This window comes from Saccostrea cucullata, unplaced genomic scaffold, assembly GCF_032062105.1.
Source record: "Saccostrea cucullata isolate Sc308-1 unplaced genomic scaffold, CSIRO_AGI_Scuc_v1 ctg108, whole genome shotgun sequence".
In the NCBI taxonomy this organism is placed as follows: Eukaryota; Metazoa; Mollusca; class Bivalvia; order Ostreida; family Ostreidae; genus Saccostrea; species Saccostrea cuccullata.
In genome coordinates, this window is record NW_026935861.1 from 379416 (window position 1) to 406562 (window position 27147).

Genomic DNA, 27147 nt, shown 5'->3' on the forward strand with positions numbered 1-27147 from the left:
TGATAGGGAAATAACCAAAGAATCTGTCAGCAATTAATGACCTGCATGTTTCATCAACTTGTTTGTCAATAACTTACTTCCTTTTATATATTGTTCAAATAGAAAGATATAAGCCCCCAGGTTATAAGGGTATATTGCTGCATAAGGGCAGTCGACAATTGAAAAGTAAAAGTCATCATGTTTATAATAAAGCTTTGTTGTTCCCTTTTACTTCAGTTTTCAATTTTGGTCCTCATTTACTATAATTGAAACCCTTGGAGACAAAGATATTCTCTAATGAATTTGACAAAAATCTGGCCATGACTTCTTGAGCCCACATTTCAAAGTTTATGTACAAAGCACAAATGGCCATAGCATTAGCTAAGAGCCAATAACCAATGAAATTTTGCAAACAGGTTTGGGGCAGGTTTTTAAAATAAATTTTAATATTTATACACATATGTCAGCATAACAGTGATAATAGTATTGCGGTTTGCATATATTATGCCTAAATAGTTTGGGTTTGACTTGTGGTTGCTATTTAGGCATAGTATTGTATCAAACATAACACTACTACAAAATAAATAGTGAATAAGCAAGACAGCAAAATGATCTGGAAAACAAATTTTATTCTAAACCAACAATACTGATACAAGATGTAAATGCTTCAATTAGAATAATGGTCTATCTTCATCATTTTGAAACTTGTGTTATGTTTATTTGAAATCTATTTACCGTATAAGTAGAATTTTTAGCGAGGATTTAATTTTGGCATTATTAGCGAGGGTGCCAAGATTGCTAAAATTGAATATTGCTAAAAATTTATTGCCCTTTTTTTGTAATAGCTTCTTTAGTGAGCTTTTTAAAATCGCTAAAATTACATCGCGCTAAAATCAAAATACCACTTTTTAAGAACAAATCGCTAAATTTGCGTCTCGCTAAAATTTCCACTTATCCGCCATGCCATTGATTACAACCTTTAGGTATTCTTTATTTGTATGCCACAGCAAATTGCTGTATGGTCTTGTCAAAAATTTGTCAAGTGTTCACTGTAAAATCAGAATCATTGACATTTTGATGCGTTGATTACAAAACAAATTTTAGACGGCAATATACCCCTGGTAATACATGTACCATAAAATACTGTAAACCAACTTTTATTCGCGAGGACTTTATTTCGGGATTTACCAGGGTTAAACTAGTTCGCGACGATTAATTTTCGCAATCAAGCCTTTTTTGATCTGTTTAATAGACAAAGAAACTTTAAGGACTGGTTCGCGGCGAGAAATATTCGCGATTACCAGACTCTCGCGAACTTCGCGGAAATTTCTCGCACTCAAATAAAAGTCGGTTTACAGTATCAGTTTCACAAAACAATCAGTAGTATTGAATGTTAATTAAAAACAAGATAACATGATAATGTTCTGTATAACAAATAAATTCAGATAAACTCAGTATGTAAAAATATTGCACTGCAAGTACTTTGGCACAAAACTAAAACAATCTTGATAATCGTCCAGCAAAGTGTGACAAAAATAATCAAATACTCTTGTTTTCTGAATTGTACGAGCTATTTTGGTTCTTTGTTGATTTAAAAATTGTGAAACACTACCATCACATGATATTGATGCTGAATATTATAAAAAATAGTACTGAACTTTACATAACGAAGTAAAAAAATCAGTTGATATGTGTCTTTAATTCCACTGGATTTACAAATTCCCCATTTAAGGGGGCCGACTATAGTTTCCATTGCGCAATATTTCGCGCATCATAGTAAAATGAAGCGTATTTACTGTTTTAATGCAACTTTTTTCGCTTAATCATTAAAATTAAACAAAATTAAGAAATTATAGTTATAAAAATGTAATTACAATTAGATATAACTGATTTTTAACCGATTTTGCAATTAATAGATAGGTTGACGTCGTTGCAGTGTGTTTTTGACGTTATGATAATCTGTAGCTCTTAAAGAAAGGGGTAATAAAAATATTATTAAAGAAAAAGTAATAAACATACGCTCTTGAAATTTAAAACATAGAAATTTGAGAAATTCTCCAATATTTTTATTATGTTTTCATATGAATCCATTGTGTACGTCATATTTTCTAATACTCTCTAAAAATAGTAAAATTTGCTAATTTTTGCATTTTGAGATGCCCCCTCTGGTAACAAGACGGTAGAATTTTGTGTTTCTTACATATATTGTATAACATAGTATTACTCATCAAATATTATAGTTTGAACAAAATGTCTATTGTAGTATTTGTATAATTTGCTTTAAAGTGCTAAAAATTGGCATTTTCCTATATAATCCTGTAGTAAATGTACCTGAATTTTGAGACGGTCCCTCAAAAATACCTGGACGGTAGATTTCCCCCAAACTTTGCATGTACACTGAAGTTAATGTAAGTTATATATGGTATAAATATGAAGAGTTTCGCTGTTGTAGTTTTCACACAATAAAACTATAGTCGGCCCCCTTAAGGGTAAAATTTCAAGTATAAGAGAATAGTGAATATTTGTCTTCATAACTATAACCAAAGTGATACTTTTGTTAGCTGACAAAACAAATCTTTTTGGGATAATCCTAATTATGCTGACATTTTGTTTTTGAATTCAGTGTTTATAATCTGAGAAAACAATGTCTATAAGTATGGTAAACATCAACTAAGTTCTACCATGTTTGTATCATGCTCTGACTAGCCTAGAACAAATCTATCTAAAGGTTTAACACCAACCCTTAACACACAACACAAAAACAACAACCGTTCATACAAATCTATGAATTTCCTAAGTCATGTGTTTAAACCAATGTGTCTTTGATCCCAAAGTCATCGAAGTAGATACAGACTGAGGACTGCGATCGACTCGAGTCATTTCCGTCTTTGATGAGGGCGGAGCTCTCGTTGGCATTGAGTGAGTCACTGGAGTCGTAGCGCGAGATGTAGGCCTGGCTCCTGTGGATCGGACTCGAGGGAGGGGAGCTCATCCTGTAGCCCAGCGGGGGTGACGTCGGAGATTTGACCCTCTTAGCTGGGCGTCTCACTATTGGGGAGGTAACGCCTTGTGATTGTGAGTTCTGGGTCCCAGATACAGCTCTGGTTGTTCTGTCTAACAGTTCTCTCTGAGCTCTAGTTGTCTCATCTCCTGGCAATCTTTGAGCTATGATGGTCTCGTCTATGGGTTCTCGTTGAGCTCTGGTGGTCCAGTCTAGAGGTGGCCTTGAACCCCTGGCGGGGCTGGAGGATGGAGAGCGGGAGTGGACAATTCGACCCCCTTGTCGCGCGATTCTTCCTCGGGCCGAACCAGACGGGGCATGTTGGTCACCGTGAGGATCGTCGTGTGATTTGGAGCGCTGTATGTACCTCTGTCTATTAGTCTACAGAAGGGGACAAGATATATTACAAATCTAACTAACACTCATTATCATTATGAAGAAAAGGGCCAAGAATTTAACAGTATATAAATCAATTCTATTTGAATTTGAATAACAAAATCATGCATCTAAAACCACTGGTGACAACAATATCAAACAAAAATATTCAAGCAAGGTTGAGAAGAAAACATATTCTGTTAAAGAATTTCTTTAGTTGCATACTTGTGCTTAGATTTTAAGAGATGGTACTATAGACATCATGCATTCACATTAGAAATAAAGAAAGAATATGCTTAATCTTTCATTCAGTTTAGATTTAGACGTAGGCCTAAACAAAAGTGTCAAAAATTAAGGAAAAAAGATTTTTTAGTATGCAGGATAAGTATCAAATAGTAGTCTAAGAAAATGAGGCAGTAATGGGGGAAGTGGTTGAACAAATTTGAAACTGCTTCTGAAGAACATGAAATGTAAAATTCAACAAACAGAAATTTTAATACAAAATGCTCAGATGAACTTTCAGCTTCATGGCAGATACACTTAATACAATCCATATTTAATATATTGTACATGCAAATTATTTTGTATTTAAACACAAAAAGAAAATTTCACAAGCAAATATGATCCCAAATCAAGGATAAAACATGCAAAGCTCCGAAGTCACTCTCAGATCAGGCATGTGGTTTAATTCAATACTACCTTGACTTCCCCCCTGGCAGTATGTGGGCCGTGTTCAGACTGGGCTAAGCCGCCCCGATGCTGGGCTCGACTCCTTTCCGAACCACTGCCCCAGCTGGACCGCGTGTTCACTGTGCGGGACATCTCAGGAAATCCAGGGTGTGACGTAAATCCCTGGTGACTGCGGGAAATCTCCCTGACATAACCAGATCTGTCTTGGTAGGTAGAGATGCTGTCGTGATTTGTGCGTCGCATGCTGTAGGTTCTACGAGCGGGAGAACTTTCGGAACTCCCGGCCTCACCTTCACTAAGATCATCTCCCACACCTCCCAGTCGCTTCATGCTTGGGGCTTTTGTCGCCTTTTTGCGCTTAAATGTTTTTCTGCTTCTTACATCCTGCCTTTGTAGACGATGTATCTTTGGATCTAGATCTGGGCTGATTGTTTGTTTGGCTACAAAAAAATCATGCCATTATCATTTCTCATTAATCCACATTATCTTTTAACTACAAGCTCACTATTGTAAATTCCTAAACATATGTGAGGAATTAATTATCACGTAATTTCGTGAGAAGCACCACTTGCAAAATAAAATTACTCGCTTTACGGTGCTGAAATCAACGTAAAATCATGTGATCGTCCACTCGGGAATTAATGTTCTCACAATTAGACGTTAAAGTGCCATTTTGAGATAATAAGGACTCACGAAAAATAAGGAATCTACATTAAATTTATTGCATACTGAAATGTCAATGTAAATTTAGAATTTTTTTTACAATTCATTTTTGAAAATTTTGGTCAAAACGCAATATATCAATTGCTTTATTTCTAAATTAAGCCAATTCACTTCATTGCTTATTAAATGAAACAAAGACCACTAAAATCTTGTTAGAATCTATTTGCATATGCAGTCTTTACACAAAATTGCTTAAAATCAATAACCATATCAGCAGAATTTTTAGCGAGGATTTAATTTTGACATTATTAACAAGGGTGCTGAGATCGTTAAAATTGAATATCACTAAAAATTTTGGGTTTAATATGCAATAACTTAGGCCATATAAAATTGAAATCTTGGTTCTCAGGCCCGCGCGCATCCGTTTTGAGGTAGCAGCATTGCCGATTTTATTGTATTTTTGATAAAATAAAAAGTTGGTATTGTGGAGACCAATCTGGGAAAAAAAATTTTGACCTCATTTGTTTCGTAGTTTAGTATTCAAATATCACTTCCGGTAGCCATTTACAATGAGATTTTGGCTACTTCGTTTGAAAATACACTCGAGGACATTACTTACGATGTTTACATGCTGTTAAGCAATGGATAAAGCAGAAATTTTGACCAGAAATGGAAAGTATATCTGTGATTAAAAAAATTATCTTTATGTTAAAGAAAATTTGGAAATTAAAATAAAAAAAAATACATCCCTCATCTACTTTATTGCCAATAAAATGAAAAATAAAATGCCGCCCTCCCGCATCTGTTTTGGAGAAAATTGGCCTGAGAACCAGGGAATTAAATTTAGATAGCCTATTTAGCGAGCACTTTGAAATCTCTAAAATTACATCTCGCTAAAAAAAAAATACCAATTTTTAAGGTCAAATCGCTAAATTTCCGTCTCGCTAAAATTTCCACTTATACAGTAGAAATTTCCAGATACATGTACCTGGTACATGTCTATGTCTTAAATATCATGACATATCCACCTACAATTAATTGTCACATACCGAGTCCATTGGGTGTTTCAAGTTCATTGGCGTGGTACATGACAGCGGGGGGTATCGTCTCGTCTATACTACTCTGTCTGGACACAGTGTCAGTAGATCTATAAATAGCGGGCTGTCTGGACAACGAACAAACCTCCGGGCCAGAGGAATCTGTCAAGATATTTATATGAATTAAATTTATTCCAGAATCTTTAGTTTGTGGACATAAGGCCATAATAAAAATATTCCTAGATTCTCATCCCCGCCGCCCCAATTTTATACCCCCACCTCGATTTTTTTTATTTCTGTTTTTCTTCGTCTTAATTCTGATCGGGATCAATATTCATCTACCATTCTACTTTCGTTTTAAATCCCGCGAAAGTCGACATGATTTTGACAGCTGAAAAGATGGTAATACATGCATATATAATTTAAACAAGGGTCATTGGTTGAGAAAGATTGGTGATGATGTGAAGTAAGAGATAATTGAACCTTTACTATGACTTTTTTTCGGGTATTGCAGATAAAATTAGACCGATTGACCAGGTCAATAAAAAATCTGCAAAATTGAAAAAATAAAAAATATAAAATAGAAGCCACCCGCCTGCCTCGATTTTTAAAAAAATTCGGATGAGAATCTAGCAATTTATTTATAATGGCCTAAATAGGGTGTTCATAGATTCATACAATTTACTTTACAACACAAAGCATAATCATCATAAGATACATAAATTCATCTATTGCTGAAACTTGTTAAGGAAAAAAGGAAACTGTTGTTGAAACTGTATACTTTGAAAATTCAGGTTGAATTACTTTCATTAATGATATAAAAATTCATTAGATTTACTATAGGAAAATCAAAAAGAAAACCACTTGGAAATCCTACCCAGTGGTGACATGTCATCCATTGTTGGTTTACGAAATCTCTCCAGAATACTGAGGTTTTCCTTGGCGGAGATTCGTCGACTGGCCTTGGTGTTGGTGTGTGTGGGACTATCACTCTCTATACTGGAGGTCACAGCTGTCGCCTTAAACGGAGGACTCGTACCAGAACTCGGCTGGGACAAAATAGTCGCTAAACGTAAATAAAATTAATGAAAAAATAATTTGTCTAAGTTTGATACAAATATGCATCATATTAATAAATTTGCATCCTACAGCATATAAAAATGTGAAATATAAGAAAGACATGAAAAATCTTAATCGACATATTCAGGGCAAATTCTTTTAGCAAGAAACATTTAATAACTGCTTTCCCTTCCTGTAACATTTACATTATTGACAGTATTAAAATGAAAAGAGTGTATCTGATAGAGGGAGTTAACTCTGTTACCACTTGGGAATTTTCCACCCGCTGCTAGTGTTGGTCCGAGAGATAATCCAATCAAATCAATGGCGATGTCCGTTACACTGGCTCTCTGCTCATACTGGTTGTGTGGGAGATCAGCATCCAGAGAACGCACCTCTCCTACAGCGATAAAAATACATAACCTTAGATTTTGTGAACATGATATATTTCTTTTGGAGTACTTCAGTTTAAATTACAGATTTTTTCACAATATCAAGATCTTTGCATAGCTCACGTAAAATTTGAGATGCTCTTTTCATAACTCATGTAAATACAGTAAAACTCAGTTATAGCAAAGTCCTGGGGACCTGTGAATTTAATTCGCTATATCCGTAATTCGTTATATCCGTATAACGAATTCGTATAACCATTATAGCGAATTCGCAATATGCATGTTTTCCTTCAGGTATTACTACCAAATATGTTAGGAAAGCAAATATCAAAAAACATATTTTTTGATAACTAAAGTTATACTATGAATTGGATTTTATATATAAATGCTAAACAGAAATAGAGTCAGTTTAATTTATCAATTTCTTTATAATCTTTGAGAGTTCGTTATAAAGGATGTAAATTTCATTATATTTAACCTCAACGGGACTCAAAATCAGTTTGCTATATCCGTAAATTCGTTACATCAGAGTTCGTTATAACCGTAAAATTTTACAAAGATTTGTTAAGAATTTTGCCCGGTACCCAGTAAAACTTCGCTATATCCGTGAATTTGCTACATCCGTGTTCGTACTAAACGAGTTTTACTGTACCCATTTTCATTACAGAACTCTTTGTTGACAACATACTCATCTATATTATAGAAGTCCTCTTTGAAAATAATGTTAATATTCCTGTTATACCGACCCACATTATAAAACTCCTCCTGTAAATACTGACTCACGTTAGGAACTCCTCCTTAAGAATTCCTGTAAATACTGACCCACATTGTAGAACTCCTCTTGTATAACTCCTGTCAATACTGACCCACATTGTAGAACTCCAGTAAATACTGACCCAGATTATAGAACTCCTCTTAACACCCTTCCCTGCAGTCACGCATTTTAACGCATATACCATTTCCTATTTCTAAACGCAAAATCACACATTTACCGTTTCCCCGCAATCACGCATTTTCACGCACTTTAAAAAGTTCATTTAATCTTCAATTTATAGCCAAATTCCAACTATTTTATACTTGCTTGATCCTCATAAAATTGGAAAAGTTATTTTCTAATTAGAATATTATTTCAGGATATTATTTACGCTAAACTTTAGAGAAATTTGTACCCCGCTATAAAGTGCTTGCGAAGAAATGGTAAAGTAATATTTCTATGACGCGAGGATTCAATGTATGTTGCATAGCAATTCTGTAAGTTGTAAAGAGTTAATAACTCCTGTAGATACTGATCCACATTGTAGAATCCTCCTGTATAACTCCTGTCAATACTGAACCACGTCATAGAACTCCTCCTGTAAATACTGACCCACGTTATAGAACTCCTCCTGTATAACTCCTGTAAATACTGAACCACGTTATAGAACTCCTCCTATATAACTCCTGTAAATACTGAACCACGTTATAGAACTCCTCCTGTATAACTCCTGTCAATACTGAACCACGTTATAGAACTCCTCCTGTAAATACTGACCCACGATATAGAACTCCTCCTATATAACTCCTGTAAATACTGAACCACGTTATAGAACTCCTCCTATATAACTCCTGTCAATACTGAACCATAAAACTCCTCCTATATAACTCCTGTAAATACTGAACCACGTTATAGAACTCCTCCTGTATAACTCCTGTCAATACTGAACCACGTTATAGAACTCCTCCTGTATAACTCCTGTAAATACTGAACCACGTTATAGAACTCCTCCTATATAACTCCTGTAAATACTGAACCACGTTATAGAACTCCTCCTGTATAACTCCTGTCAATACTGACCCACATTATAGAACTCCTCCTGTATAACTCCTGTAAATACTGACCCACATTATAGAACTCCTCCTGTATAACTCCTGTTAATACTGACCACCGTTATAGAACTCCTCCTGTAAATACTGACCCACATTATAGAATTCCTCCTGTATAACTCCTGTAAATACTGACCTGCATTATACAACTCCTCCTGTAAATACTGACCCACATTATAGAACTCCTCCTGTATAACTCCTGTTAATACTGACCACCGTTATAGAACTCCTCCTATATATCTCCTGTAAAGACTGAACCACGTTATAGAACTCCTCCTGTATAACTCCTGTCAATACTGAACCACTAGAACTCCTCCTGTATAACTCCTGTAAATACTGACCACGTTATAGAACTCCTCCTGTATAACTCCTGTAAATACTGAACCACGTTATAGAACTCCTCCTGTATAACTCCTGTAAATACTGAACCACGTTATAGAACTCCTCCTGTATAACTCCTGTAAATACTGAACCACGTTATAGAACTCCTCCTGTATAACTCCTGTAAATACTGAACCACGTTATAGAACTCCTCCTGTATAACTCCTGTAAATACTGAACCACGTTATAGAACTCCTCCTATATAACTCCTGTAAATACTGAACCACGTTATAGAACTCCTCCTATATAACTCCTGTAAATACTGAACCACGTTATAGAACTCCTCCTGTATAACTCCTGTCAATACTGAACCACGTTATAGAACTCCTCCTGTATAACTCCTGTCAATACTGAACCACGTTATAGAACTCCTCCTGTATAACTACTGTCAATACTGAACCACGTTATAGAACTCCTCCTGTATAACTCCTGTCAATACTGAACCACGTTATAGAACTCCTCCTGTATAACTCCTGTCAATACTGACCACCGTTATAGAACTCCTCCTGTAAATACTGACCCACATTGTAGAACTCCTCCTGTATAACTCCTGTCAATACTGAACCACGTTATAGAACTCCTCCTGTAAATACTGACCCACGTTATAGAACTCCTGTAGATATTGACCCACATTGTAGAACTCCTGTAAATACTGACCCACATTATAGAACTCCTTGAGATGCTGTAAATACTGACCCACGTTATACAACTCCTCCTTGAGATGCTGTAAATACTGACCCATGTTATACAACTCCTCCTTGAGATGCTGTAAATACTGACCCACATTATAGAACTCCTCCTTGAGATGCTGTAGGTCCACTGCCAGCTGCAGTAAGACCGTGGCTGAACACTTGGGATGGGAGAAGGAGAACCCCTGCATTTTGTCCTTAATGGCCTGCTGAAGGTAGTACTCCTGGGCCGTGTCACAGTTTATCTTCATCATCTACAGAATACAACAGCAAAGTTAAGATAATTTTAAAACATTTAGATTTGGTTCATTTCATGATCCTCAGTCTACTTATAGGGGTACCTTGTAGAGTATGAAGGGCTGCAGCATCAGGAAACATGAAGGTCTGTGGGTGACCAAAAAGTCCACAAATCTCCATAGCGGTAAAGACACTAGAAAGACAGGGTAAAATGTGATGATAATGCATATAATTCTGATACCTTTCTTACAGTGAGTAAAAGTAATGTGAGTTGAACACTCTACCTTTTCCTTTACTGCCTATATCCTGGATGACCTTTGTAACCTTGTGCCACTCGGAGGACAGGACTCTATCAAAACAGACCATCAAGATCTCCAGACCTGTGGGGTAAAGGAAATAAAAGACAATTGATGTGAACTTGGTGTGATTTTTTCATTCATATAACTGATCCAGATGTAGTAGCTTTAGGAATACAATTAAATGATCTAAATTATTTTTTATGTCATTCATAGGGGGTGGGGGATACCTAGGTAGGCCACATTAAGGAGCAGCTGATTTTCTGGTCTGTGAATCTTATCGGCCTGACTGAAGCTGCTACATCTGTGATTCTCTGTGAACGACATGTGGTGGATCACAGATTTTGCGGTGGAGTTCTGTTGATGTTGTTGTGGAGTTCTGGCGGGGGGACACAGAATATTCAGGATCACGGTCAGGGCAAAGGAGACATTGTCTGATCGAAGCTTTGGGGTGTCACCTGTAAAGACAGAATATTATTTGAGATGCGATAATTTTAAGAACTGTTGATTTTAACTTTCATTTGAATTGAATTTAAGGACTCTAAAATACAACCCCCCTTACCTCTCCTTGCACATCCCAGTCTGATACAGAGAGGCAGAATAAAATTAACCAGCATGTTGATACACTTCTCATGTGAAGAAAACACACTCCCTCCACAGATCTGTTCAAGGGAAAACTGATCCTACAACAAAAATTCAAACTATAACTTTCCCAACGGAATTCATCCCTTTTGTGGGACAAACTTTTTCTGTAGTATATTAAACAACTTGATGAATATCCACTAAAAATGCCCCAGACAGTTGCTCTGTATTAACTTATTAATATGATCGCTTATTGATATGAAATAAATATCTTAAGAAAACAAGGTGTCACTTAAATTTGTTGATATACAGTAACTCTTTAAAAGATTCTCCTAGTTTTTCCAACTATGAAAGGTTTGCAGATTTTCCAAATATGCCTACCCCTAGAGCTTGCATCTGCATGGCTACCAGTTTGACCACAGCTGAACAAAAGGCAGGGGGTACGATATGGAACACCGTACCGAACTCGCTGCGATGGCTGCCGTGTATTCCGGAGGAGGTGTCTGGTAAAACAGGTGCCCCCGGACCAGCCAATATAATCACCAGCAGGGCATTGACAAACGTCTGTATAAAATACAGGTAGTTAAATGGGGCTTTTACAAAATATCGCAGCACACTGCAGTGATTGAGAAAATAACAACCTCTAACTAACTCTGCTTTCAAATATCATGCATATTATTAAATAATTCAGAAAATTGCACCAAATATGGACACAATTAATTTTTAAGTAAAATTTTAGGATTAAAAAATGCCAATATTTACTTTAAAACTTTAGAAACTATACCCTTAATAAGCAATAGTGGTCCTTTGACTAATAAAGGTTTTGTTTTTGTTTTTTTACAATATTGATCATGCAATTCACAAAAGCTTCATATACAAGAACAATGCCAGTACAATACCATTGTTAGCACGAAGACACAAACAACAAGATGCACACACAAAACAAACAGTGGACAGAGCTTAAACAAAATGCTTCAAGGGAAATAACCACCCACTAAAAGGTAAGGTTTCATTTATGATACCCATAAATTTCTGTATTAATCAGTTATCCCAATATTCCCTTGCAATTGAATTTTTCATTTCTCTATATTGAACTTTCCTAACAATTCTCCACAGAACACCAAATAAATAGATTAAAATAGCTGGGATACAAAATGAGCACAGAGACAACATACATTTAACAAAATCTGAGCTTCACTACCAAAGAGTCAAGGTGTCATTGTAGTTGGTCATTAAGAGAGAGGACATGCCAGAGCTATCTAGGCCAAGTAGCTTTGACCTACATATTCACACATGCCAGGGGACCACCACAGCTTTGACCTACATATTCAGATATGCCAGGGACCACCACAGCTTTGACCTACATATTCAGACATGCCAGGGGACCACCACAGCTTTGACCTACATATTCACACATGCCAGGGCCATCTACTGACCACCACATGCACCACCCAGATCTCAAGTTTACCTTTAGGTGGGGTAAATGGGCAATGTACTGGAATGTCTTTAGTGCCAAATATACACCTTCAAGCAAGACAAATCCATAGATGTTATTGGCTTAGTGGTTACAACAGCAGCACAGTTAATCAGTTATTGTACTGTTAGTTCAGTGTATTGTTTATGTTAGAATTCAAATATAAAAGCATGATCTGTTTCTAGAAAATAAATCAATTACAGATGTGAGTTGAACACATAATAAAACAAAAAATGTATAGAAAGTTACAATAAGTCCTCTGACTGATCGTAATATACTGTAATAATTTGTATGCAGGGAAATTCTTGCCAATTTCAGCTTCACAAAACACAAGTAGGGAATTTATATAGCATTAACTCTTTCTCCATATTCATTGTTTCTCAGCATATTCAAGATAGGGAAAATTGTGGCAGAAATCAAAGAATGAAAAAAAGCTAGGGGCAAAAATAACCCTGTATACAGTATTTTATTTACTAGTATACATATTTGAGTACATTTTCCAATACATCTCTTTAAGATGCTTTCATACGCACATTGCATACAGGAAAAAAAAATAAATTTTACAAAAAAATGATACATTTATTTGCCTTAAATAATGCAAATAAAACACAAATTATTTTAAAAAATAACCATATGTTAGATATTTTATTTCCTCTGTTGAGTCAATGGATAGACAGGCAGTTCAAGGACAGAGAATAGAAAAAGGTCCACTAGATAAAGACCTGCTCATTAATATAAAATCTGTAGTCAAGAGCATATAAGTTTTGTTAAAATGCATGTTACACAATTACAAGCATTAAATTGTTAGATTTCCAAAGCCATTCAAATTTAAAAGTATAATATTAAAATAATTGCCAAAAAAAATTGTTGCAACAACTTTAGATGACTAAAGAATGGCAAAGTCACACAATTAACCAACAAAAAGTATACATTCCAAAAATGAAACTATTTTTAAAAGCATTATACTTTGAAATAGACCTACATAAAAAATTTAAACTACTTCTTCTTCATGAAAATGTAATGAAAAGCAAATTTGAGAGTTTTCATCTCTTGATGCAGCATTTGTGCAAGTTTGGTTTATACAATGTTATATAAGCCTTATAGTTTTTGGTAATAGACCTGCAACCATAACTTTTACCTTGTCTATTATCTGAAAAATGTATGTCCAATTCAGCATCCGAAGCAAGTCCATTAGTGTGCATCCTTAGATGTATCATCCATGCAAGTTTGCTCATTATGCTCATAGTTTATTGGAAATGAAACATGCATCAAAACTAACATTTTCACTCATCCACAAAAAATCAGAGCATCCGAAGCAAGCCTGGAAGTATGCATCCTTAGATGTATCATCTATGCAAGATTGGTCATTAAAGAACTCATGTTCCTTGGAAATGAAACCTGCACCAAAAACTTTTAACTAATCACTACGGAAAATAATCGAAGCAAGCCTGGTAGTGTGCATCATTAGATGTATCATCCATGCAAGTTTGGTCAAAAAAAAAACCTGCACACACGCTCAACTGGAAAATGTAGGTCAGATTCAGCATCCGAAGCAAATCCGGTAGTATGCATCCTTAAATGTATCATCCATGCAAGTTTGGTCAACATAGGGCTTATAGTTACTTGGAAATGAAACCTGCACCAAAAACTTTAACACTATATACTGGAAAAATTTTGTAATTCAATTAAAAAAAATCCTTAGATGTATCATCCATGCAAGTTTGGTCAACATAGGGCAGAAATCTGCACCAAAATTTTAATCGGAAAAATTTTGAAAGCTATAGATGTATCATCCATGCAAGTTTGGTCAACATAGGGCTTATAGTTACTTGGAAATGAAAACTAACTACCAAACTGATCTACCTTTTAAATAGTTTGTTTTAATCTGCTCCAAAAACATTAACCTTATAATTCATTTAAAAATTTCCATGCATGTCTAATCAGTATAGGACACAGAAGTAATTAAAAAGAAAACTGCTCCAAAAAACTTAACCTTAACCTGATATGTACAGGATCAACTAATTATATCAATTTCAAACTTTTTATAATTTTACAACTTTAATATTGTATAATGTAATGACATACATGCCTTGTTTTGTCTGGAAACAATACAGAACACCCCTACATAATGTTATCTTTTAAAGGAACACCCCTATATAATCCAGCAATTTTGTAATTCAATCAAAAAAATTCTTACAGAATCAAATTACTGATCTACCTTTTAAATATTGTTTTAATCTGCTCTACTTATAATTCATTTAATTTAGTGCAAACACTATTATAACAAACATGTAATGACATACAGTTTTTCTACAATACAGTTGTAAAGGTACATACACTCAAATTATATGTTATTATGCAAACAGATCTCTTGTGACCGAGATTATCATTGCTCTTTATACAGAGACATAAAACAACTTACAGTAAGCCAATATATAAACTTTTCCACTAAATTTAAAATTATATGTTATAAAAATTACTGGCTGAAAAATTAACATCCTCTTCTAAAAATCGAAGTGTCTTTAACCCAGATTTGCAAGTGTACAAATTTTAAAGTTTCAACACGTTTTGATGTGAATTTATACATTTGATAGATTGGCTGGTTTAAAAAAATCTCAGCACAAATTCACAAAAACCAAAACATTTTATTATTTACTTTTGATGTTTTGAGTTTGCTAAAACACTAACAGTATTGTATAAAAATTTGCGTACATGTATTAAAACAATAATTACAATGTATCAATCAAATTTACAATAAGCACATCAAGTTGCCTAATTGGTCCTAATCTACTGTAATAAACAGAGTATTTGATTTACATTTATTTGTAACTTATCCTTCTTACCTTGTAGAAGATTGGCTGCTGCATTCCAGTCTGCCTGTCTCTGAAGAGTAATGTTAAAGCATTGTTAGCAAATGAAACAGAAGACGGCAATCAGAAGATAAATAGAGGATAAACAGAGACAGGATTTTTTTTTATATTTGATTTACCGGTCTTTGTAACTTATCCTTCTTACCTTGTAGAAGATTGGCTGCTGCATTCCAGTCTGCCTGTCTCTGAAGAGTAATGTCAAAGCATTGTTAGCAAATGAAACAAAAGACAGCATTCAGAAGATAAATAGAGGATATTCAATGTTTTGTGGTTGAGAAGAAGATTTTGAAAGATTTTTCCTATATATTCCTATGTATGAAGAAACTTGAATTACCTGAGGATGATTCCAAATGAGTTTCATCTTTCCTGGCCAAGTGGTTCTTGAAAAAAAGATTTTGAAAGATTTTTTCTATACTGTAAAAAGGATTTGAACAAACTTTTTTATATTTTTCATTTTTCCTGGCCCAGTGGTTCTTGGAAAGAAGATTTTTTTTAAATGCCACTAATTTTTCTATAATTCAAAATTATCTCCCCTTGGAAAAGGGCATGGCCCTTCATTCGAACAAACTTGAATCCCCTTTACCCAAGAATACTTTGTAGCAAGTTTGGTTGAAATTGGCCAAGTGGTTCTTAATTGAGAAGAAGATGAAAATGTGAAAAGTTTACAACGACAACAACGACGACAACGGACAAATTTTGATCAGAAAAGCTCATATGAGCCTTCGGCTCAGGTGAGCTAAAAATCCTGTCTCACGAGTGAAATAAATTCCATATTCAACTACAAAACATTGAATTTTCTGTTTATTACATTTTCTTTGATTTTCCCTTTGCCTATTTGTATTTTTGTATATACAGTCATAGGCTACATGACGTCATAGTTGAGCAGTTGAGACGTCATAGCTAAGTGATACGAGATTGAAAAAATTGTAAAAATGGATTTTAGCAACATATTTTGGGGAACTTTGGCAGTCTTATTCTCTGTCAGAATGTTTTATTTACTCTCTCTATATATTATAACAGTCCAAGGAATATTTTTACAACACTCTTCGTTATGGGAAGGTAAATCTCGAGTCTTACCGCACTTCTGACATTTGTCAAAATGTGACAGGATATCATTTTGATATCCTTTCACACTGTGACAGGATATCACTTTTATTCAATGGATAAATTACAGTATATTTCACTGCTGAAATGTCATAATCGTGGAGTCTACCCTGACTGACAGATAAGAATTCTGGGATGATCTGACTTACCCTGAGTGAGGACTTTTTAGAGATTTTGTTAAACAGTCGATCCAGGCGTCGGAGGATCAGATTCAGTCCGGGCCGCACCGCTTCCTGCTTCCAGTTTGTCAGTGGTAGTATTTCCATCATGTACCTGAAAATAAATCAACACTAGAACTTTGTACTCTACTGTAACTGATACCTGATTGAATTCCTTATATAGACTTTCACTTAATACAAATATTCCAATAAACTAAACTAAAATAGTAACATCTTATTACTTTGAACTCTACTATAACTGATTCTATGAAGGAATCCCTAGTTGAAACCCCTGAAACTACCATCTGGTGTTCGAAGCCTTACCCATTCCCTGACGGTTTGCACGATACTAATACCCTGTTTAACTAAACTTTAATAGTAAATACTTCTACACCTTCCATTAGTTTTAATCCCTTACCTCTGAAGTCCTGTACAGCTGAGTGTCTGGGGATCATAAGGGGCCAACTTCAGCAATGTGTTAGCTATCTCTGCCAATCTCTACAATCAGTATGTAACAGAAAATTCAAACTTGACTGCAGTGAATAAGATTACAGTTGATGAATCTTCCGCTAGGAATTTTTCAGTATCACTGACTTTTTCATTGAGGAGATAGATATCTTATGTTGTTAGACTAGTGATGATGAGATCTTACGTTGTGAGATTTGTGGTCCAGTAACTCAGTAGGAGGTCGTGAGGCAGCGTCCACTAACATCCTCCTGAGCTCGTTACTCCTCAGTCGCGGCTGACAGGTGCTGTAGAACTCGGCGATGACCATCAGGAATAAGTCTCGCGGCTTTCTGAACTCGTTGGTCAGTTCCGTGTCCTCTGTCTCCTGTGTATATTGCTTCTTCCTCCCTTCCTCTACATGGCGACTGGAAATAATGACACTAATGTATACATGAATTTACTGTTGTATAACTGTTTTAATACAGTTGAACTTTGGTGTCTTGAACACCATTATCTTAGATACCATGAATATGTTAAAGTGATCTGAAAGTCCCAAACACTTATTCTTTTAATATTATACTCTTGATGTATCTAATCCTCATATATTTCTGTCTTTTCATGGTCCTATCAATTTTGAGATAACGAGAATTTATGGTACATATACTATCACAAAGAAGAACAATATTGGAAACAGATAGTCTTTTGTTGAGTAAAAGTCAACACATTAACAGTTTAAACTATAAACAACCTGATAGGAAATAATTGATAGCTGAGAAAAAGAAGAAATGGTACTGGACAAAACAGAGTTCTGCTAGCAAGATTTATTTTCTTACTAAGTATTCAGTTTCTAAAAACTGGGAAACAAACATACCCTTAAAGATTTATTTATTTAATTCATAATGTCATATTTGTTTGTGTAGAAAAACAAACTAACCTGATGTGGGAGTCTTCTCTGTCGTCATAGTAACTGGTCCCTCCCAGTGGCGAGTGATTACTGGCCACATTTTTAGGGTTAGCTTTCTCATTCTCTATCTGTCTCGGTAGCGCCATACTCCTTTTCAAGTGAAAAATATGTTTACAAAGAAAATCTTGTATATTGGAATATAGTGATCAAAAACATATATTTCTCCAATCTTGATTCTAGAATTTTACCTGGTAAAGTATTCACAGGAGCTGATGAGAGCCCGCATGGCTATTCCCACATCGTTGATGGCAGACACTTCTGCCTGAGCTGCATGTGGTTTATCTACGCGGATTGTCTCACTTTTGACATGCTGGACATATTTAGAAACCACTACTTCTAGGATGGTCTGAGAAAATAAAAAGATTAATTAAGATGGACTGGTTATAAGGAAACAAAACTGACACTTACTTACTTTTTTACTGTTCTATTCACTTACCAACATCTGAACACTCCTAAATGAGTCCGGGGCATAAGCTATAACTGTAACACACAGATTGATGACCTCAATCATGGTCAGTCTGTCAGGGTCATTCTCATAGCAAAAGTCCTACAGAAAACATGTCAACAAGGCAATATAAAATCTTTTAGGGTCTCATTCTTGTAGGTTAATAAGCAAAACTTCAATACTGCATGACTCTGAGGAATTTCTTAAGCTACTTACAAGCGCCTCGAGAGGTTTTTTCCCGTCCACTAATTCTAGGATACTCAAATTGTCAGCACAGTCTGGTTTCTCTAGGGAGAGCAACAGCTTAAACAGACAACCAGGTTGTATCTGGACACGGAAAAATTAACATCATGAAGGAAAAGGTATGTCAAAGCTCTGAACATTCTACAGAAATCAATGATTTACAGATACAGACCTTCCTGCAGTCTATCATTCCAGTGTCTTTGGAAGTCATGTCCAACATGTTGGCTATACTTCCAAACATCTGTAAAGAAAACATGTGGCAATTCTCTTATATTTTGTTTTAACATACTGAGTATCAATATAATTCATTGTACTGGTAATTAAATATTCATGATCTGCATACTAGTCTCCAGGTCAAAGTATAAAATTTCAAATATTGTTATAATGTTACAGATGAATATTTGCCATTTAAATGAACATAATGCTGAGGATAATTAGACTTGCCTGAAGTATGAATGGCTTGCGATGGAGTATATAAAACTGTCTGCAGACAAACTCTATGGCTTGACACAACACTGGGTTTGGTTGATTATTACTGTATGTCTTCAAAAGTGTGGGCATGACATGCATAAACCTACAATACAAAATGGAACTTAAGTCTCTTAAACACAAAGAATATTAGATTAAAGATCAAGAAACACACTTAGATCACCCGGAATCTTTATCGGCTAGATGTGACTGAATGGAAAGAGAGGTAGACATTATTGTCATGATTATGCTACATTTAGATACTCATCTGTTAACTCACCCATTCATGGAGAAGACGTGTTTGAAGTTCCTGGAGGTGTTGATGAGGGAGGCCAGACAGAACCTCAGTAGAGCCGTGTCCTCACAGTGGAGTATAACACAGCCATTGATGACATTGAGGAACAGCTGAAGGTCATTACTCCACGAAAACGAGTTAGACATGGAGGAAAACAGCGTGGATATCAACTGAAAGATTATCATGAAAGAAATGAGCATTTTTATTGCATTTCTAGTTGTGTAACTTGAATTATACGCAAATATTACCTTCACCCATGAGAATTTATGCAGAGTGTCCAAGCCATAGATCTCCTGTAAGAAATATGTTCACATCATTAACAATCTCTAAAATGGTTTTATCATTTGTAATTTTTATCATGTGAAGATCCATCTGATCTCTGTGATCTCTCTAGCACTAATAATCTTAACACTGACCTCTGTGACCTCTCTAGCACTAATAATCTTAACACTGACCTCTGTGACCTCTCTAGCACTAATAATCTTAACACTGACCTCTCCTCCTTTCCCGTTGTACAGACTGAACTCAGCTTCCAATGCCTTCCTAGGAAATGATGGCAACTTCAGCAGTTCTTCATGAAGGAAACTAACATGATTCTGAATCTGAAAAACACCATTTTTTTTTCTCTAAAGACATGCATTGAATCCATTACCAAAGTACACTATCTCAATGTCTAGGGTATACCTTGCAAAACAACATGTCCATCCATCATTCATTAGTTAGTTTTTTAATAGTTCCATTTTGATCACTGTTTTCATGAACATTCATAATTTATACATGTACAAGTAGATTTAATCAGCTAGATGAATTGACATTCATGACATGTATCGTTTACCTGATGTAGAGGTGTGCTTTTCAAGACATTGGTTGTGAAGAGAATCTTTCCTATTTCCACAAACTTCAGGGTAAAGGCCTATCAAATAAAGTATGAAGATTAATGATATACATATATCTATGAACAAACACAGTGAGTAAAAAAAATTAAAGGAGTGTAGGAATACCAGACCTGTCTCTCCAGTGAAGCCATGGCATTATCTGGATCTATTGCAACCAAACTAAGCTGAGGATAAAAGTTCCGACGGAAAAAGTAAAAGTCCCTCACATAAGAGTTCAGGTTGTGGATTTGGTCTGTCAACAAAAGGAGTATGTTTACAATTACAGAGTGTCTGTTTTTACACATAAAAAATCTGGAAATTACTTTACATAACAGGCCTTCAGTAAGGGGCAGCAGGAAGTAATTTAATAACTTCAATAATTGAAATTCACTGCCTTAAATTTCATACTTGGCAGAAAGAACTGTTTGAAATAATTCGACAACATCCTCTAAAAAGACAAATCCTATATCAGGTAAATTATTTTACTGACTTGACTTGGTGTCCACTAAGAAGTACAGTGGATAATCTTCCTCTGGAATATTGAAGAAATCCAGGCTGTCTTGTAAAATCTGAGAAAACTGGGTGTCCTACAGAAAAAAAGTGAACTCGGTGTACTGAATTATCTCCCTTTATCTCACTAAATACAAGATTAAAGAACAATGAATTTTCGAAGTCAAACTTTTAACAATAAAACAGACATAATTGGACTCCATGTGTGTATGGACAGTGATACAGACCTCGTGTATAGGGAGCTGTGAGGGAATACTGGCCTCATCTGGGCCGTGAATCAGAATCTTCTTAGCACTCGGCACGTTAGCAGAGATCAAAATGTATGGCTGAAAAACAAAACAGATTATACAACATTTAAAGAAATATCAATTGCTGATTTTATTCTACAATTAAATTACAATAAGGAAGAAAAAACCTACATCACATTGTTCCTTTTTAAGTGTTTGTTTTAAGTCCTTAAAATAAATCCCATCTACACTGGGTATAACCTATAAAAAACAAAACACTGTATAAGATAATGTAACAGCATGGTGAATTTACTATTCTATAACTAGAAGCACTTCTAGCATGCTCATAAAATTATATCCCCCTCCCCACACAACAGAGCAGCGAGATATGAGCAAACTGGCAAAACACATTTAAGGCCAAAGTTTTTTTTTCTCTTGGTTTACGATTCCGCCGACCCTATTTTTCCCTATTTACGAAAATAAAAATAATATGTCTGACTCGAAATTTTCTCGACCAAACGACTGTTTTTATAATTTACACACATCTTAATCATTAACCCAACGTAGGGGGCGACTCAATTACAGACTGTTTCTATGATAATGACCAATGCATCGAATACTCTGTCAGAACGCCTCTAGATTTTACACTTCCGGGTATGAAAAAGTCCATCGTTACCAAGTTATACACAACAAGATGCAAAACAGCTGGAGACTTATCGATGTCATGCCAAAGATGTTGGAGAAGATTTTAGATCTTTTTTATTGTCAAATAATTAATTCATGCTGTGAATACAGACATATTTTTACTGATAAATTGTGAAGTTATTAACATTCTATGAAGTTACACATCAGATTCGATAAACATAAGTAGTTCAATTGGCATGCAGATGTGCGTCAAAACTTTTATTAGAAAAAGAATTTTACATGTATATTGAAAACAAGTTTGAAGATAAATTAACAAAATTATGACTATGCCAAAAGCCTGGAAATCTAATGAGAAAAGAAATTTTAGAAGTTTAAGATTGTGCTACTATGCAAGAAATGAAAACTAGAACTGTCCAATAGGGACAAATACCCCCGCTGGGTTTTCAGAGTAGGTGCCAATTCAGAAATATCTTATGGATCTAGTAAGAGGTGTTCACTATTGTCTAATAAAGTGCCCCGCCACAGCATGATACGCCCGTCAAATATTGTTCGATAATCATAAATTGGTTAGGGTGCAAGAAAATCAAGTAACCTTGATTAACAGATTGACACAGATTTCAATGATCTAATTTCCATTTCTTATCATGTTAAAACAAATAATACATCATATTATTCTAAACCGGCTGTGTTAGAGCTTAACAAATATCCATCTGCAGCTTCAAATTGTTTATTGCATATTTTATGAAATAATGGAAATGCTACAGTCTAATAAAAAAAAATCAAAAATTAATTATTCTTTAAACTATAAAATTCTGAGACATGACTGCAATTTGTTGCAAATATATAAAAATTGAAATATATTTTTTTTTTCAATGAACACATGTATAGTTTAATTTTAATTATATTATACAATACTAATTCAGTTTTAATCATACACTAAAACATCAATTTATTTTAATTACATTACACCAATTGAAAGATCTTTATCTGGACTACAGCCATCAAGAACTCTTAATTACATTACACCAAATATAAGGTCATTTCTTTTTGCCCAACTCCCAAGAGATAAATTAAGATAACACTGCATGATCAGATCTAGAGATGCTCTTGCCAGTTAATTCCCGATAATGAACTCATTAATTTCTCTCTAATTTGACATGCACATTTCTGCTATCAAAATTCTCCTTGACCAGTGCTTGATAATTATGCCCATGGGACAAACTGAATTCCTCTCAAAACATTAACATTTGTTACAGAATTTGCTGTAAAGTATATAATGAAAAAATAAGTTTTTACTTAATTTAGCATTTTTAAGCGGTTAGCTTCGCTAACCGCTTTATGGCATGTGTCCGATTTTTATCGACACCGGAAACTTCCATAAGGCGCTACCTATTGACAGCGGAAACTTCAACAAAGCCTCTACTTAGTACCTATGATTTGTTTCAACACATATAACATATGTTAAATAAAATCAAGACTATCAAAACAACATAATCTTTCGGTTTTTTTTCCTTCTGATTTTGTTTGTCAATGAAATAAATTTATAATTGTTGTATTAAAAAAAGTTTATGTATAGGAGCATTTGGTGTCGAGACTAAATTTTCGTGACATCAGCTGATGGCGATCGGGCCCTGTGACGAAATTCGAAGTCAGCATGAAGTTTAGCTGACAACTTGAACATTATCAACGCGTTAGATTTAAACTTTAGGAAGAAATGTATAGCGAGAAATATCATATTTGAACCCAATGCTACACGAAAACCAGTAGGCATTTCCGATTTATGTGTTAAATTCCAACGCCATTTTGACCACCTGTTCGATTCAGGCTTCACACCTTGTGTATTTATATATAGAGGGGGTAGAATGTTTCGATATTTGGCTAATTTAGAGACTTACTGATAAAAAATTCAGGTGCCTGTGATTAATTATAAGGCACCCCTCATGAACAATAAATATTTGACCGAATTATGCCACTGGGCACAGGGAGGACGGGTTAATTACTGGCTAAAGGGGTTGAAGGCTATTACCGACTGCAAAACATCGGAGAATATCTCGATCGAGTTTCATTTTCCAAAATATTAAGGCATCCCTTTAATTAACTTATACTAGTACACGAAGAAAGCCTTTATATAAAAATACTGAATACATCTGTAAGTTGTACAGTTATGGATTACTTCCATAATGAAATGTTTTCTTCTCCTTTTTTTTCTCAATTGAAATTATTTAAAAGATGATAAAAGCTTTGTTTCCAGGGATAAATTCTGTACTCAGTCTAATTATTACAAATGATTTTAAACGATCACATTTTTATTTAAAAAAAAAATAATGGGAGCCTGAAAATACTAAAATTAATTTAAAACAAGAGGCCCACGGGCCTTATAGGTCACCTGAGCATTCTGCAACAACTTTCCAGTTATTGAATTTGATTCATGTTTTAAGCCAGATGCTATATGGCATTCACAATTTTGAAAGAGGCACCATTGATCATCATAACAATACACTTAGCAGTTGCTTAGCTTGGTTTATTGATTTAAATATGCCCAATAATAAGTTCATAGGATCTTCATGAACGTTTCATGAACATTTCATGAATAAAATTCATGAAAAATTCAAGGTAATTCATGAATTATTCATGATCACCTCGCAGGGGTACTGAATACCCATACGCAAGGTAGGGGAAAAAAAATGCATTCCAACTAATCAGTAATATTCATAAATAATCAGTAATGCCCCTAACACTGTGAAATAAACCCCTGACCCTAGGTCCACACATTGCACATATTTTAAAAAGGCACCATTAAAATTGCCTATCAAAAAATAAATAAATGTTTTATAAATACAAAGGAGCAGATTTCAAACAATTAATTCATTTTCAGTATATAAGTAGAGCCCCACATCCACCCCTGACCCTGGGGCCTTGAAATTCAAAATTTTGCAAGATTAGGGCCCTTGCTCATCATAACTATTTAGGTAGTTCATCTGCTTCATACCCAGAGACAGAGAAGAAAATTTTCAAAGATTTAATGTATATTCACTATATAATCAATAGAGCCCCCCCCCCCACCCCCACACACCATAAAATTCACATTTTGGTAGAGGCACTCTCCTAGGAGCAGAGAAGAAGATTTCAAAGAATTTATGTATTTTTACTATATAATCAATAGAGCCCCACCCTAACACCAGAACCCCTGACCCTGGGACCATAAAATTCACAATTTTGGTAAAAGCACTCTTGCTCATCTTAACTATGCACTTCGTTAGTTTATTTAATACCTAGGAGCAGAGAAGAAGATTTTCAAAGAATTCATGTATTTTTACAATATAATCTATAGAGCCCCCCCACCCCCCCAACACCAGAAGCCTTGACCCAGGGACCATAAAATTATTCACAATTTTGGTAGAGGCACTCTTGCTCATCATAACTATGCACTTAGTTAGTTTATTTAATACCTAGGAGCATAGAAGGAGATTTTCAAAGAATTTGTGTATTTTCACTATATAATCAATAGAGCCCCCCTCCCCCCCCCCCCTAACACCAGAACTCTTGGCCCTGGGGCCATAAAATTCACAATTTTGGTAGAGGCACTCATGCTCATCATAACTATGCACTTAGTTAGTTTATTTAATACCTAGGAGCATAGAAGGAGATTTTCAAAGAATTTGTGTATTTTCACTATATAATCAATAGAGCCCCCCCTCCCCTAACACCAGAACTCTTGGCCCTGGGGCCATAAAATTCACAATTTTGGTAGAGGCACTCATGCTCATCATAACTATGCACTTAGTTAATTTATTTATATCTAGGAGCAGAGAAGAAGATTTTCAAAGAATTCATGTATTTTTACTATATAATCTATAGAGCCCCCCCCCCACCAGAACCCTTGACCCTGGGGCCATAAAATTCACAATTTTGATAGAGGCACTCATGCTCATCATAACTATGCACTTAGTTAATTTATTTAATATCTAGGAGCAGAGAAGAAGATTTTCAAAGAATTCATGTATTTTTACTATATAATCTATAAAGCCCCCCCCTACCAAACCCCTGACCCTGGGGCCATAAAATTCACAATTTTGATAAAGGCACTCTTGCTCATCATAACTATGCACTTAGTTAGTTTATTTAATACCCAGGGGCAGAGAAGAAGATTTTCAAAGAAATCATGTATTTTCAATGTATATAATCAAGAGAGCCCCGCCCTAACACCAGAACCCCTGACCCTGGGACCATAAAATTCACAATTTTGGTAGAAGCACTCTTGCTCATCATAACTAACTACTTAGTTGGTTTATTTAATACCCAGGAGCAGAGAAGAAGATTTTCAAAGAAATAATGCATTATCACTACCTACTTATTTAGCCCTGCCCTAGCACTAGAACCCCTGACCCCAGGGCCATGAATTTCACAATTTTGGTAGAGGACTCAATGCTGATTACAATCATGCAAACAGTTTGACTGCTTGATGTCCAGGAGTAAAGAAGAAGATTTTCAAAGATTGCATTAATTTTAGTGGTTTTGGCCCCACCCCTCAGGCCCCAGGGGGGCAGGGATCATGAAATTCACAATTTTTGTTCCCTTTCACCCATAGATGCTTTGTGCCAAATTTGGTTGAAATTGGTTCAGTGGTTGCAGAGAAGAAGCTGAAAATGTTCGAAAGTTTACGAACGACGTACGACGTACGACGAACGACGACGGACGAAAACAGATAGCAATAGGTCACCTGAGTTTACTCAGGTGACCTAAAAATTGGAGAAAAAAAATTAATCGGCATTCGATCCTTTTCTAAAAATAAGCCCATATAAAATATGCACAGAAAAAAAGAGGCATGAAAAATCTTGACGATAAGCACAAATTAAAAATTATATCTAATGAATGATTATTTTTGAAAGTTTGCTAAATTCCTATGCAAGGTATAAGTTGTAAAAATACTTTTTAAATTTGAATTTGTCCAATTTGTTAAATATCATTTTGAGCCTTTGAGAAGAAATAAAAATTAAAATACAGATGCTTACAGACATATTGATAGAAATTCGCATACTTGTTTTTAGTAAAAAAAAAAAAAAAAAACAACAACTATGTATTGCTTATGCGACATATTGAAGAAAGTGACAATGATACCTAGGTAATTCTTGCAATGGACAATTAAATTGTTTGTTATACACTGACTTTTAGTGAATC

At 35.1% G+C, this 27147-nt stretch overlaps 1 protein-coding gene across 2 annotated transcripts in view; it reads right to left on the reverse strand.

The window, feature by feature from the left end:
* Window positions 1-588: 588 nt before the first annotated feature.
* The window catches only part of LOC134244048 (protein unc-80 homolog), a 57712-nt gene continuing 31153 nt past the window's right edge, over window positions 589-27147 (reverse strand). For both annotated transcript variants that reach the window (XM_062726314.1, XM_062726313.1), the window contains 30 exons: window positions 21517-21585; window positions 21325-21423; window positions 21078-21174; window positions 20719-20840; window positions 20548-20625; window positions 20207-20314; window positions 19961-20005; window positions 19698-19882; window positions 19394-19523; window positions 19122-19190; window positions 18923-19033; window positions 18698-18808; window positions 18450-18607; window positions 18232-18351; window positions 17503-17722; window positions 17269-17348; window positions 16842-16965; window positions 15734-15773; window positions 12713-12768; window positions 11626-11808; window positions 11225-11345; window positions 10893-11120; window positions 10651-10746; window positions 10471-10559; window positions 10221-10383; window positions 7070-7204; window positions 6623-6811; window positions 5758-5907; window positions 4055-4485; window positions 589-3361 (listed from right to left, as the gene is read on the reverse strand). In XM_062726314.1, coding sequence (XP_062582298.1) covers window positions 2786-3361; window positions 4055-4485; window positions 5758-5907; window positions 6623-6811; window positions 7070-7204; window positions 10221-10383; window positions 10471-10559; window positions 10651-10746; window positions 10893-11120; window positions 11225-11345; window positions 11626-11808; window positions 12713-12768; window positions 15734-15773; window positions 16842-16965; window positions 17269-17348; window positions 17503-17722; window positions 18232-18351; window positions 18450-18607; window positions 18698-18808; window positions 18923-19033; window positions 19122-19190; window positions 19394-19523; window positions 19698-19882; window positions 19961-20005; window positions 20207-20314; window positions 20548-20625; window positions 20719-20840; window positions 21078-21174; window positions 21325-21423; window positions 21517-21585 — 4383 coding nt within the window. In that variant the 3' untranslated portion in view covers window positions 589-2785. The remainder of the gene's footprint in view (window positions 3362-4054; window positions 4486-5757; window positions 5908-6622; window positions 6812-7069; window positions 7205-10220; window positions 10384-10470; window positions 10560-10650; window positions 10747-10892; window positions 11121-11224; window positions 11346-11625; window positions 11809-12712; window positions 12769-15733; window positions 15774-16841; window positions 16966-17268; window positions 17349-17502; window positions 17723-18231; window positions 18352-18449; window positions 18608-18697; window positions 18809-18922; window positions 19034-19121; window positions 19191-19393; window positions 19524-19697; window positions 19883-19960; window positions 20006-20206; window positions 20315-20547; window positions 20626-20718; window positions 20841-21077; window positions 21175-21324; window positions 21424-21516; window positions 21586-27147) is intronic.